General features: G+C 37.6%; 1 protein-coding gene and 1 long non-coding RNA gene across 2 annotated transcripts; both read right to left on the minus strand.

Moving 5' to 3' along the window:
* Positions 1-7133: 7133 nt before the first annotated feature.
* On the minus strand, positions 7134-8159 carry LOC119694001. The gene is made up of 2 exons (XR_005254714.2): positions 7558-8159; positions 7134-7416 (listed from the first exon to the last, which is right to left on the minus strand). It is a non-coding gene; the product is annotated as an uncharacterized LOC119694001 (long non-coding RNA).
* A 1287-nt stretch (positions 8160-9446) lies between these two features.
* On the minus strand, positions 9447-14874 carry LOC105388271 (solute carrier family 35 member C2). The gene is made up of 5 exons (XM_011559153.3): positions 14447-14874; positions 14079-14366; positions 12629-12881; positions 11311-11477; positions 9447-10626 (listed from the first exon to the last, which is right to left on the minus strand). Exons 1-5 carry the CDS (start codon positions 14630-14632, stop codon positions 10300-10302), a joined length of 1221 nt encoding a protein of 406 aa, XP_011557455.1. The 5' UTR covers positions 14633-14874; the 3' UTR covers positions 9447-10299.
* Positions 14875-15307: the final 433 nt, after the last annotated feature.

The following is a 15307-nucleotide window of genomic DNA, read 5'->3' on the forward strand; positions in this document are numbered from 1 at the left end:
ATGTGATGTAGATTCGATTCTATTCTATTCTATTGGTGTGTTGTTGATTCTGAAGGTACAAAATTTTTAACCTTATAGAGTAGAATCTTAAACAAAGAATTTTGGTTTATTATGTTATATAAAATAATATTAATTTTATTGCAAATTGTAAAACTACGTCAAGAAACTTGTTTACTGACTATCCATATTATTATGACAACACAGGTCTAGCATAAGCATTGTGTGGTAGTCGTAGCCCCTGATATTACCAACAACTTTAACCTATATTTTTCGTAATCTTTGTTTAAATACATATTTTTTAGTATCATGTTACTATTTTTGCTAACTAACTTGTCGAAATATGGGTTCATAAATATAAATATAGGGTGTAGTACAGCACTATTTATGACAGTACTACACCTGACGTTCACATCACAGAATAAGTCCGATTAAAAAGTAGAAATGATAATCTGTGATACTATGACCTCAGAATAATGTTGACATCTTAAAGGTTTTCTTCAATTCATCCCACATTCATCCAACCTTCCTATTATGACTATCGTCATTACTTACTCGATAGTTTTACTCGAACTCGAATTAAAATTTCACCTTCATTTAATGAAAGTAATTTCCTTCGAGCCTAATCGAAGCAACAATACTACGGTTCGGTGAATACTAAACAGCGCGCTCACTCGATGGATTGAATGTGTTGTCGAAAGTCCATGTCATGGGTTTTACTCGACAGTTTAGCTCGATCGAGTAATGTGAGTACAGACCATTAAGGGGGTGATCCACTGGCGAGCCAACAAAACCGACGACGACGGTTAAGTACCTACCTACTCTCTATCGTTATTACTCGATATTTTTACTCGAAGTCGTAGTTCGCCGCTTCGAGTAGGTTCGAAGGAAATTACTTTCATTTAATTCCATAGAGCCGACTTTGTCCAGACTTCGAGTAATAATACGGCCAAAGAAGCTACAGAATTAGAAGACTGTATTAATTTGTGTTATTAGAAAACAGAATTAGAACAAAAGTAAGTAGTAAGTACCTACTAACTACTTATTTTTGTTCAAATTCTTTAACTTAAAAGAAAAACAGATATATGTATAGGTAAGATGCGATTGCTGCTGATCTCTATCGAATCTCTGCTATCCTATTTCCACCTCTGACTATGCCTTCTGACTGAAGTGAGTCCTTTGATTATTGTAATACCAGGTTGCCATCAATATACATACGTTGGTGCAGAAGCTAGACAAAAAACAGAGATAAACCATGAGTATATTAATATTGTGTCCTAAAGCGACCCAGGAATATAATGGACACATGGGAGATGTGGATACGATTCATACGATGGATAATTAGGTACCTATTTGAGCCAATAATCCTCATGAACAACTAACAACTAGACGAAGAAATGGACATAATTATAGTCCCATCATAATATTATACTTACAACAAATGGACCAAGATACTGGTCCAGACGTAGGTTATGGTAATATACAGGTGCTCCGTCACCGGATGAGTATTTGCGTGTAATGTAATATTGATTCGACATTAATATTACAAAGCGCGCATTGTAACGCTCGGATTTCCTCCTTCACTGATGAAAGTAGGTAGTTGCCTACATGCCAGTTTTGTATCATTACAATGTGCGCGTTGTAATCAAGTTGTAATGCTTAAATCTAGTCCTGTGTCGGTCACGAGCGATAGAATCACTTTAATCCAATCACCAACAACGCGAGCGTGATCGTATCGCTAAAATTTCAAAGACTCGATCGCCAGATACCAGCGCCTACACAAACAGAATCCCCGTGCTCACGCCACGACCGGTGACCGGCGAGTGTGTGTGCGGGTGCCGGGTGGCGGGTGCCGCGGTGACCGAACACCCACCCCGCGACCCGCGATCGAGTAACCCAATTAAAAACATAGACAAAATGGGGTTTTAATGGATTAAAAATAAGAATCAATTTTAATTGATGAAATTTTTGCGTGATGTTATGTTACGAGTATTTTTAAAAATGGGTAATCTGGGCTATGGAAATTTTCTTTGTTCCAACGGTTCAAACAAAAAACTTCAGTGTTTTCCAAAATACAACAATGATTTAAACCTGACAACAAAAAAAAATAATGATGTCTGTGGTCGCAAAACGCATTTAGCGTAAGTCGCGAAACCTAATTAGGTTTTATTTCCATAGAAATAGAAGTTACGGTGCTCACGATCCAATCGCGGCGCCCGTGGCTCGCGATCCACGTCTGTCACGAAAAATAATCGACCGACACAGGTCTACTTAAATCTGAATCGTAACGTCAAAACGTAACATTACACGCAAATGATGCTGGCGAGAAAGCACCTTCATAACTACAAGAATATATTAAATAATTTATAATATATATAAGACAATAAAGTTGAAGTAAAGACGGGGACCAACCTAAAACACAGTATGAAACTAGCAGACTTTAGAACAGAGGCGATACTTTGTATAGGAATGGAGCTGTATGCGAGAACAAAAAGCAAGCAAGCAGACCAAACTAGATACCAATATTAACAGAAATGAAAAGAAAAGAATTTTATTGGAGGTGTGTTGTCGTCACAAAATACTTAAGTATACTGATATGGAGTAGGATATGAAACCAACAACAACATAATAACTGCATAAAGACACTGTTGAAACTTTAACCAAAACAATATAATTGCACTTTTCCTCGCAATATTAATTTGTTTGCTCCCGCAGAAAAAGAAAGGCCAAGTCCGCCATTAGGTAGGTACAAAGAGTGGATATAATGGATATTTCATATTCTTCACAGCACAGAGCATAGAGAAAATAACACTACGGCACAGAGTAGGTAATGCTACACAGAGTAGGTAATATGATATTCTAGTCTATGGAATGGATTTTTTCCAAATAGGTACAAAGTCCTTGATTTTTTCACGCAGCTTGCTTGTCCCTCCCTGCGTTCCAGTTCCACTAAAGCTGCGTACACACCGGGCCAACGAACGCCCAACGAACGCCAACGGTTATCCCAACGATGGATATTTTTTTATATTAGATATATATATGTCGCAGCCGGATCGTATAATCCGCCGTATTACATTACGGCTAGCCGCATTACAAGACAGGGCCGCTTTGTAATGCGGCGGATCAACGTTTAGCCGTATTGAATACGGCTGAATGAAAATGCGCCGGATTGTATTCGACATCATACGTCATTCAATACGGCTGGCCGTTATGTAATACGGCGAGAAATTAGCCGCCGCTTTGAAAGATTTTAGTTTTGATTTTTAACACTCGTGGCGCTGCTTAACATAATAACAATAATGGCGTTGGATACAGATATTTGATGATGATTAAAACGAAGAAATCGTGTTAAATATGCTAGTAAACAGTACTTCAAGAACAATTTTCACGTGAAATTAAATAATTTCTATTCCGATCAATGCGGTACAATGAAAAACGTACAAAAGTTATAACGCACATCAATCACCTAAAGTGACAATGGATTCTGCTGGTCGGCGGATTTCCAGATAATACTACTGGGTCAAAACATAAATGTGGCCGGCAAAGGTTATTTGATCTTGAAGAGACTGCGACGAGGCAAACGTAGTGTGGGACGCCCTCAGGCTAGATGGGGTGACGACTTGCGAAAGGTGGCTGGTTATGATTGGATGTGGAAAGCTGTAGATCGCATCCAGTGGCGGGCTTTCGGAGAGGCCTACGTCCAGAAGTGATGTTGATGATGAAGAATAATAATTCCGAAGATCCTACAATCCGAGTAGTGCCCATGAACAGTATTTTGATACTTTAATGGAAGTCCATATGATAGATTTACTCTATTATGATTACAAAAATCCTTCACCTGTAATGTCATGCTTAGTATGGACATGGTCACCCTACAATTCAGTAGTAGTACGATGCGGCTAAACGTGGGCCGCCGTATTGAAGAACGTATTCAAATGACAATGCGGCTAAACGTTGATCCGGCGCATTACAAAGCGGCCCTGTGTTGTAATGCGGCCAGCTGTAATGTAATACGGCGGATTATACGATCCGGCTGCGACATATATATCCGTTCGTTGGCCTTCGTTGGCCCGGTGTGTACGCAGCTTAAGTCTATGGTTCCAGTTGCAGGACGTCACTTCCGCCTCCGCTCGCCGTAGACTGCGTTCCGAACAAGGACTTTGTATATATGTCGCAGCCGGATCGTATAACCCGCCGTATTACATGACGGCTAGCCGCATTACAAGACAGGGCCGCTTTGTAATGCGGCGGATCAACGTTTAGCCGTATTGAATACGGCTGAATGAAAATGCGCCGGATTGTATTCGACATCATACGTCATTCAATACGGCTGGCCGTTATGTAATACGACGAGAGATTAGCCGCCGCTTTGAAAGATTTTAGTTTTGATTTTTAACACTCGTGGCGCTGCTTAACATAACAACAATAATGGCGTTGGATACAGATATTTGATGATGATTAAAACGAAGAAATCGTGTTAAATATGCTAGTAAACAGTACTTCAAGAACAATTTTCACTTGAAATTAAATAATTTCTATTCCGATCAATGCGGTACAGTGAAAAACGTACAAAATAGGTATATAACGCACATCAATCAGCTAAAGTGACCATGGATTCTGCTGGTCGGCGGATTTCCAGATAATACTACTGGGTCAAAAAATATAAATGTGGCCGGCAAAGGTTATTTGATCTTGAAGAGACTGCGACGAGGCAAACGTAGTGTGGGACGCCCGCAGGCTAGATGGGGTGACGACTTGCGAAAGGTGGCTGGTTATGATTGGATGTGGAATGCTGTAGATCGCATCCAGTGGTGTGCTTTGGGAGAGGCCTACGTCCAGAAGTGATGTTGATGATGAAGAATAATAATTCCGAAGATCCTACAATCCGAGTAGTGCCTATTAACAGTATTTTGATACTTTAATGGAAGTCCATATGATAGATTTACTCTATTATGATTACAAAAATCCTTCACCTGTAATGTAATGCTTAGTATGGACATGGTTACCCTACAATTCACTAGTAGTACGATGCGGCTAAACGTGGGCCGCCGTATTGAAGAACGTATTGAAATGACAATGCGGCTAAACGTTGATCCGGCGCATTACAAAGCGGCCCTGTGTTGTAATGCGGCCAGCCGTAATGTAATACGGCGGATTATACGATCCGGCTGCGACATATATAACAGGACTGAGTACTCGGAACCCAAAAGCGAGCCGAGCAGGAGGGGTAGTAAAGAGGCCGTTTGTCCCTTTCTAATAAGGTGACCACGAAAGTTGTGTTTCGTGGGACTTTGGGGATTTGTTGTAATAATATAATTATTACAGTGATCAGAAATTGGGACCCAAAAAAATATTTTTGCTTTATAGGTAAACAATTTATGGATAATTCTACTAAACAATCGCTACCGTAGGTCGACAAAATCTTAGTCACTCTTCGGAGTTGCATATATCATTCATATCTTCGGGATGCTGTCTATGACAAATGAAATTATTTTGTGATTATCAAGGACGGCGATAGTTTATATCCCATTCCACGGGGAAATACATCTGACAGAACCCTTATTACATTCGAATAAGGCTAGTTTTTGTTTGTATTTATATATTGACTTTGACTTATCAAATGTCTTTCCCCGTGGAATGGGATATAGTAGATTCTGACAAATTCAAATAAAAAACACTGTATACAGGGTGTTAACTTAATTGCGTTGGAGCGGGAAATTGTAGATACAGCTGATGATACTGAACACGATAAGACATTAAAAAACGTATTTTATTTGCTTTAAGCTGACCAACATAAAACAGTTTTATTTAGTACATTTTAAAATTTCATAGTCACCCTATTCAAGTTTAGGTACGTTTGACAGAATGACCATGAACTTGAAAGCCAAGATCAAGGCCAAACAATTCAAAGCCAAGGTCAATAAAAAAGTATGCGTGCATCTGCACCACACTCGTGGAGCCACATCGTCAAGGTACCTACCGAGATTTTGGGTACTCAAAGTACCCAATCCATTGTAGACATTTCATTTTACTCCATAAGTATCACTTTATTGATACACAATTATCTTTTATGAATACAGAACATTTTCATTTTATGCTTCATAACATAGGTCACACGTATTCACAGCACAGCACAACATAAAACGAAATGAGGAACAAGGCTTGGTAATCAAAAGATAGAATTGTAGGTACCTTTTCCCTTTTAGGTAATAATTGTAAAAAAATGATTGTAAACAAGTAAACAACAATGACTGACTGACAGACTAGATCCACAGAGAAGGTAATGACTATCATAAATACTCGATGGTTATGATACGCGAGATTGTTATTATTCTACTGGTATTTAAAGTGAGGCCATACTTATTATGAGGATTTCCGTACTATTCGTCATCAAAGACGTCTCAATCGCAAGTACACAACACAAATCGAGATGAGCGAGTGTAAGTAAACCAATTCGTCATTGAAGTAGACCCTGTTATGCATTGTGGTCTTTTAACTTTAGCTGCATACAGACCGGCCAAACGAACGCCAAAGAACGGGTTTTGTTGACCTTCGTTGCTCAATCTGCCCCTGTATTATGTATGATAAATGTCCATCGGTGGACGTTCGTTGGGCCGGTCTGTACGCATCTTTAGGTAATAAAAGAAAAATAAAATGTGGTAAGTATCAAGGGTGAATACTAAACGCTTACCTTATTCTGAGTAAAATGGTTTAATTATTGTTCTGAGCTCCTAGAAAGTCATAAATTATATTCTGTACGATCTATCAAACTTTATGACAATCAGCTGTTTAATTGTTGATTAGTATGTCATTAATCACCATGAATAATTTCAATTTTATTAAATAATTGTTATTACCTACTGTGTAATTAATTACAATCATAGTTACATCAAATAAATTATGAAAAGTGAAGTTGATAACAAATTTACAGTGTGTGTTCTTTTGCAATCGAATGTCTCATTGGTTATGTGTTTGTGTAGGGTGACCATGTTTTTGATTAAGGTAAAACTTTCCACTTTACTTTAGACTTTAAACATAAATATTCGAGATTCTGATGTTTTTTTCTTAGAAACGTGCTTGGTTAGACTAATACTAACCCCCATTTCCCGCTCAAACGCATTCTAGTTAACACCCTGTATATCGAATTTATTTTTAATATTACTAAACATGGCTAAACAATATTGTTTTATACAATTCTGCCGGAGGCCAATGTTACTGCCTAAATTCTTTAAGGAATTAGATTTTCCATTATGGAATAAGTATGTTAAAATTTAAATATGAATTAGCTAATGCCTTCACAACTGGAACTCATGTGTGGTTCTTCATTACATTGAACTGGATGATGATGATCTATTGTGACACCGGAACAACATCTGGATGGATAGCCATATTTTTTTCTTATCTTCATTCTTGGGAAATCTGACAAAGAAATAAAATATATAATTAGTCATGGCACATTGAAAGACAGACGGGCAGACAGTGGAAGCTAGGTAATAGGTAATGTCATATCGCATGGTTACCCTATTTGTTATAAATCTAATATTACCTTTCTCGGCTTACCTGTGAAATAATATGCCGCAACCACCACACGATTCACTTTTACAAACTTGTACACAGCACTTTTTCTCAATTTCTTCAATGAAACTTACTAATTTGCAAATATAACTTGGTATGACAAGACAACAACAAATAAATTCAAAACAAACCGCCATGACAGATGAAAGGGTTGGCATAAGGTAATAAAAAGAATACTACCAAGTGTTTGAAATAATGACAGGTTTAACATAATTATTATGAGGTACGATACAAAATAATATCTTATTAAATAATAACTTTAATCTTATTAGTAAGTTTAAAGTTATTATTTAATTATAAGTTATGCTTAGAGTTCGTATGATAATTAAATCATTGTTTGACATAAAAATCTAACATTTTCAATTCAAATCAAATCAAATATTTTCTACCAACTATCACGTTTTTTTTGGGATGGCAAGCGTTAGTAAGGGACAAACGGCCTCTAATCTAGCTATCTCGCTCGGCTCGTTTTGGCTCTTGAAACGTTGATTGCCAAATTGAATCTTATTACAACAGCTTACGACGTGTTTTAGTAATTAAAATTTTGGCAGTACTCAGTCCTGTTATATATACAAAGTCCTTGGTTCCGAAATAGAGAATGCTGCCCGCAGAAATCTCGGAATAATAATGAGCCGTTTTCCTTGACAGCTGTCAGTTGAGTTTTTGTTCAAGCCGATAGATGTCAAATATTATTTTTTAAATCAATATTTTTGATGATAGTTCATTGAGAGGTTTTCAACCATAGACAAAAACCGATTATAGATGGCGCTAGTAAAACTTCATACTCAACTGCATATTTTTTTTGCCGGCTTGGATTCCAGTCCTTTCAGCCAATACAAAAACCCGATGGATGTGAATTCAACCATATGCAATAATATTAGGGGCGTCTTGCACAACAAAGTTAAATAAAATTAAATCTATGACCTCTTGCTCTGACATTATACTGTCAGAGCAAGAGACAAACTATTTAATTTTATTTAACTTTGTTGTGCAAGACGCCCTAAGTGTTAACTAGTTTAAGACAGTTTTGTACCATTTATGACATCTTCCGTCCCCTCAGAAGAATGCAGCTCATAAAAAACGACAGGCCGGATGCCATCTATTGGTCGACTTTGGAACTTTTAAACGTCAAAAGAAAATGTCCCATTATGGGAGATCTTCAACCATAGACAAACAACCATAGATTATAGATGACTTCATACTCAACCTCAACAGTCAACAGCACTGTCTATGGTTGAAAATCTTCCATTCATTTTTGAGCGAGTAAATATTTATTTATTTGATACTTTATTGCACAAATTTAATGTGAAATATAAGTGTACTATTTTATTCTATAAAAGGTGGACTTAATGCTAAAAGCATATTACCTATTATGCATGTATTTTTATATTCCTGTTCAATAGCTTTTCATCGCTTTATTATAGTAAACGACTGTCATTTTTGGCGCGCTTGGTGTGACGTCATAGTCTCGTTTCACGGCTCGGAATAATGACTCACGCGAGTCGCACCTATGCTTAGTTCTATGGGCATAGATTATTCTGAGGTTGACATATCCACGCTTTTACGTCACATCCGCTCTAAGAAAATGCGTCACGTTTCAAATATTTTAATTTACCGCAGTTTTTTCTACTTTTCAAATGGAGGCATAATTTTTTAATAACAAAGTACCTACATTAAAAATAATATTTGACCGTTACATATTTTTTATTGGTGGCAGCAAATAGTAAAGTAAAATTTTTAAATAGTATTTTTTTTGTGATAGTATTAGCGACCATCTAGGTATTTGATTAATAACTTTTTAAAGGTGAGAACTGTAGCGAATAGTAGGTAGGTAGTTAGTAAATAAGTGCAACTCAGCGACAATCAAACATGTGTTGTAAATGCATTATATCTTTATAATTATAAATACCCATTTAAATACACTTAATTTAATTGTAATGAATCACATATATTTACAGGATGTCCTAAAGACAGTAGTGCAAACTAATTATAATGTTGTGGACATTATATAACAATATAAAATAAAAATAAAATTGTCGCTCTTTACGCTTAACTTTAATAGTAGAAATATATTAAGTATGTTAATTTGATAATTATGTGGTAAAGTAAGTACTTTACCGATAAGGTATATTTGTACTTCTGCCTTACAATCACCCTGCACGGGTCACGATGTACCCCACTCACACTCTGTCACATGAAAGGTCACACACACACACACATACAAACGCGTCCCATGTCCTGTAGTCCACGCATAAAATATAACAACCTATTTATGAAGGATACAATCGCATTAGTAAAGTTACACCAATAAATAAAGCTGAGGCCGTTATTATTCTTAAGATACACAAAGACCAAGTGTAACGGATGTTTAGACCGGAATCAGACATATTTATAGGGCGTTTAGCAGCCTCTTGCTTGATGCAGCCTAACCCTGAAACATGGTATGAAGGTTCATTGAGTCTTGACTACTCTTGAGAGCATTTAGTATGTGACTAAGTATTGATGGAAAGGCCCTCCTTTGTTTACAACGCCATCTAGGGATCCCTTAAACTTATCACAATTATTTGTATGGAAACGCCACCTATTTCATGTGCGACTTGTTTCATAAATGCGGCATAATATTTCATCCATGGAACTTTGAATGATAGAAGCCTCTTAAAAACTTAACCAGCGGGGCGGTTATACGGCTTACTACCGCCACCGTATCGTCATCATTTCATTTCTTGTCTATCTTTTAGCATCTCGCCTCTGCATCACTTCATAAAGCACTATATTAGAATCAACATCGCTGTCTTCACTATTTGCCTCATTGCTCCACTGCTGGTCTGCTAACAGGGGTTGGTGGTTGTCGGGCTTCTTCGTTCTTAACGTGACGGGTGGGTCAAAGTTGTCGTCGTCTAGGGCTGTCACTGAGCCGGCGACGCGGCGGATGACGATGATCTTGTGGACTATGTGTCCGGCGATGCCAAGCAAGCACAGCGACAACCCTGCGACGTTCACTGGGCTCAGCTGGTCGCCTCCCACCTCAACCGCCAGGACTAGAATGCACATCTCCTGGAATAGAGATAGATTTGGAATTTGTATTTTCAAATGAATTGTGTGTTGCCATTTAACATGTGGTATGATGTATGATTGCAGTAAGATAATTAAATGCAAAACTTCTTGTGAAAATTTGGAAATCTAGCACAGAAGAGCACTAAGCTTGAGTTTAGGATTATGGCCACACACAAAGGTTTCATTCGAGTAAGTATACTTATATAAACAGAATTTACTTCTTGAATGTGTTAGGTATCAACGAGAGTGAAAGGATTAGCAACTTTAGCAAGTCAGATAAGCGTTAGTCGCCGACTGTACATGTACAGGGTATGCCGTATGCCACACGTATGAATCTATCTGGCCATAAATAATATAAAAAAACAAAAGCACAGCCCATAATGTTCCACTCCAGGACTCGAGCCTCCTCCAAGACTCGAAGGTAACTGCCCTAATCTCCACGGTTGGTTGGCGGGTTGTAGATATCATCACAACTCAACACATCCCCACTGCTGGGGCACGGGTCTCATTCTAGGATGAGGGAAGGATTCGAGGCATAGCATAGTCCACCACGCGGGCCCATTGCGGGTTGGTGGTTGCAGATATAGCTATAAAAGACATATGATACAAAAAAAACTACCCCTTAATCGAATGTAATAAGGGTTCTGTCAGATGTCTTTCCCCGTGGAATGGGTTATAGCTTACCTTAAATATACCAGCTATGGAGAGTGTAAGACTGGAGGTGTAGGTGACGACTAGGAACTCGCTGATCTCCATGGCGAAGGCGAGGCTGGCGCCCACCGAGACCTTCACCAGCGTCGGGAGCAGCAGCGGCGGCGGCATCGACATCAGCTCTCGGATGCAGCCTAACCCTGAAACATGGTAGGTTCATAAATTAACGAATGGGAAAGAAAACCAAGTGAAACTTTACATTGTTAGGGAGAAAAAATGGCGATTGAACCAACCAATTAGAACTGGGGAATCAGGCGCAGCCGTCTAAGGCGCCATCTGTAATTAGCTTTTAGTTTTTCTCCCCATAACAATAGCCTTGTATCCATGCCTCGGCAAGGCATGCTGTGAATGCAGCAAAACATATAGGTAAACCCATTATGTTCAGGTTTTAGCTTGGCAGCAGTATATCTAGAGTAGACTTTTAATCACTAAGGCCTGGGTCTCCTATTTACGCCGCAGGTCGCGTCCAGCGTCACGCCGTAGGCCGCGTCACGATGCTCACTATAGAAATGTACTGATGCGGTCTCCCTCACACGCCGACGTTGGCGCGTATATATAGTGAGCATTGTGACGCGGCCTACGGCGTGACGCTGGACGCGATCTACGGCGCGTAATAGGAGACCCGGGCCTTATTCAAATCATATTATGTGACGTTTCCTACACCACACTGGCTTCCTTCAAGGCAATTTTGTGTGGGTGTATTCACTCTACTGGTTATCATTATCATATGCCCTCGCACGCACATCACGCCTACTTATAATCAAATCTATAGTATGAGGTAGGTAATTAGGTATGTGGCCAATATTAGTCAAAATACGTTCTTATCATGTATCATACTTATTACAATTTATTACTTCTCAAAGAGTTTACTGCCTATGCCTAGTTAAAACATTATCTATCAGTGGTCGAAGGTATTAGGTATATGGCAAGAATCATTATCAAGCAATAAAATTCTAAAGATAAACGACCTTAAAACTGGTACCTACATATTAAATTACTACTATCTTGTCCACCAAAACAAGTTTTACATTAAGAAAACTTATAGAATTCGCTATTGCACAGGTTTATCAAATCAAACAGGATCTTTCCATTATGCACTTAAATAAAGGTGTTGAACATATAAAGTAAAACAGTAGATAAAACGCAAAAAAACCATAATATTGGTTTTATGATAATAAATAAAAAAAAACTCAGGAATCACGATCTTGGTAGTCATGAGGAAGAAATGTGACAGTAAAGATTCACCTTTATCACAAATAAGGATATCAGAAAAATATAGCATCATTCCTACCTTCAAAGTACATGGTAAACGGCAGCAGCGACAAAAACATCCAGGGCTGCACATGGTAAACCATGTCAATAGGGTTGTGCAGACCAAGCTTGCTCTTCTGCATAAGCAGCTGAGCGAATGTCCACCGGAGACCGGCCACAAACGATGCCAGAAGCAGGAAATTGAAGCCGAGTAGGTTGAACTGAGTCGCCTTGTAGGTGAACATGATTAGGCCCATTGCAATCATTAGGATTATGCCCACCAATGACCATGACTGAAAGGAAATAGAAGGTTTAAGCACAGTGGTAATCTGAATATATATTAGCTGACTTTGGGATTGCATGTTTTACACATGTTGAGTGTCTATTTAAATATGTAATGAAAGAAATTACATATCAAGGTACCAATTCAAGGGCTCATTTGAATAGAAATAGTCACATCAAGTTTTACCTTTTTTTTAAATTTAGTGGACTTTAGTACAGTTTTAGTAAATTTGTACCCTCTCATTTGAGAAGTATTTTGAGTTCCTTGATTGGAAAATTTTTGTTATCAACATGCAGTTGCAACAATACCCTGAATCCACCTACCATAAAGAATAGAATATCTAATTTGTTTATTATTTTCTGAATGCCAATTTATTTTATTTGCATACAGATAAATTGATATTTATAATGTTAAGTCTTGGTTCAAGTATACTTTACCTACAGTAACTAAATGTAAACATTCTGATATTAGCAAGAACCATCTGTATACCTATGTGCAAGTGTATTTACATTGTAATCCATGTGGGTGAAGTCAGATATAAATAATATAGACAGAAATGAGAAGCTAGATGAATGAAAATTTTACCTATAGAATTAACACAATTAAAGCTGGTTGTAGATAGTTTATACTTTCTTGTTTTACACAAGCTACATTTTATGCCAGAATTCTTTATTAAAAGCTAAGAGAAGTTCAGTATAAAAGCTATTGATTAATAATAATTTATTTTTTGTAGGTTTTTTAAGACTATATTTGGAACCTACATGCCATAAGAGCACTTCAGAGGACTATGATAGAAGATTACATCACAAGGTGGTAAGAGTATAGATAAGTAGAGACAAACAATATTTTAAATAGTATTAGTAGCATTTCAACTCAATTACAAGGTAGGTTCAGTACCAATTACAAATTTACTGAAGCACAACACAGTTAATTATTTCCGATAAAAAAAGGTAAGTACCTATACAATAGTTCAATTCAAGGTTTACTTTTTTTACAAAATAAAATGTTTTGTAAAACTCAACCCAAATTCAACTTAAATAGAATTTGACTTTTATAACAAAACAGTAATTAATGTAGTTAGCATTTACTATCCAGACCCTCACTATGCACACATAAGTATAATCTCTAGGTTTTTTTCATCTCATGAGTAATGTTGGCTCTTTACACAGACATTTTGTATCAGACACTACAAAATTAAAACACATACCTTTTTCTCCAGCCCCAGCAATATTGCAAAACCCAGTATAAAAATTATAGTTGTAGATTTAGTCATAGTGTACAGGGATATTGTCACCAGCTCCAGTCCCCAGTTGGAGAAGCCAACGTCGATGCCACTGGCCACTCCGGTCGGGCACACGGACCGTAGGCACGTCATGAACGGTAGGCACAGCTGAGGGATGCCCGTGATGCAGTACAGAATGGTCCGTACACAAACAGACAACAGCCACTTTATAACTAAATGGTACATAACCACTGTAAGTGGAAATTTGAACCCCTGCAACAAATTGGGTTAAATTAGATATAAAATGGTTTAATTTATAATCAATAACATAGGTTTTCTGCAACAGAACATACCTGTAGAAGCCATCTCTGGTAGAATGTGAGACCAATGGACAGGGAGAAGTACAGCAGTATCAGGCCCAGAGATAGCAGAGCTTTTTGAAAGCATATATCGGACCATTTTCTACGACTTTTATTGGTAATTACGTCGTTCTCATTGTCTAGTTTAGCGGACAGCTGTTGGTACTTTACGTCTGGCATGGCGACCGCAAAACGATACAATAACTATTGTAACAACTCTATTCTGCATAGCACTAAGATATTGATATCAAAGTAACCAAAGACTTCTACGTATCAACTATAAATAACATAGTTGTAATTATAATAGAAACTAAATAACTACACTTTATCTACACTATTAAATTCCGTGCGTGCGTGTCATATCGACTAATCGACTATTAAATTTTATTTTTGTATTTACGTTTCGATTTTTTTCGTAAAAAATTGTTATCAGTTTTGACACTGACATTGACAACCACTGCCGAAAAGTAAATGGTGTCTGTGAGTTAGAATTCTGCTATGGCTTATTCTGAGATTTAGGTTGGCTTGCACAACACATTTAAACGCATTTAAATTTATTGCTCGCTTGCTTTGACAATATACTGACTGAACAGGACAGCAATAGATTTAAATGCGTTTAAATGTCTTGTGCAAGACACCCTAAACCTCTATATTTTCAACAATTATTTCTTTATGAATCATTGCATTGTTATACATATTACACAAATGACTTTTGTAGGAAGCGCCATTTCACCCATATACCAACCACTACAACTACCACTCTTGTACTTAGGATTTTTGTGAAGCAAGGTAGGTACAAAAAACCAATCAGACAGGCGATAAAAAAACCGTGAATAAATCTGTGCCGAACTGTCG

This window comes from Plutella xylostella, chromosome Z, assembly GCF_932276165.1.
Source record: "Plutella xylostella chromosome Z, ilPluXylo3.1, whole genome shotgun sequence".
NCBI classification, from domain to species: domain Eukaryota; kingdom Metazoa; phylum Arthropoda; class Insecta; order Lepidoptera; family Plutellidae; genus Plutella; species Plutella xylostella.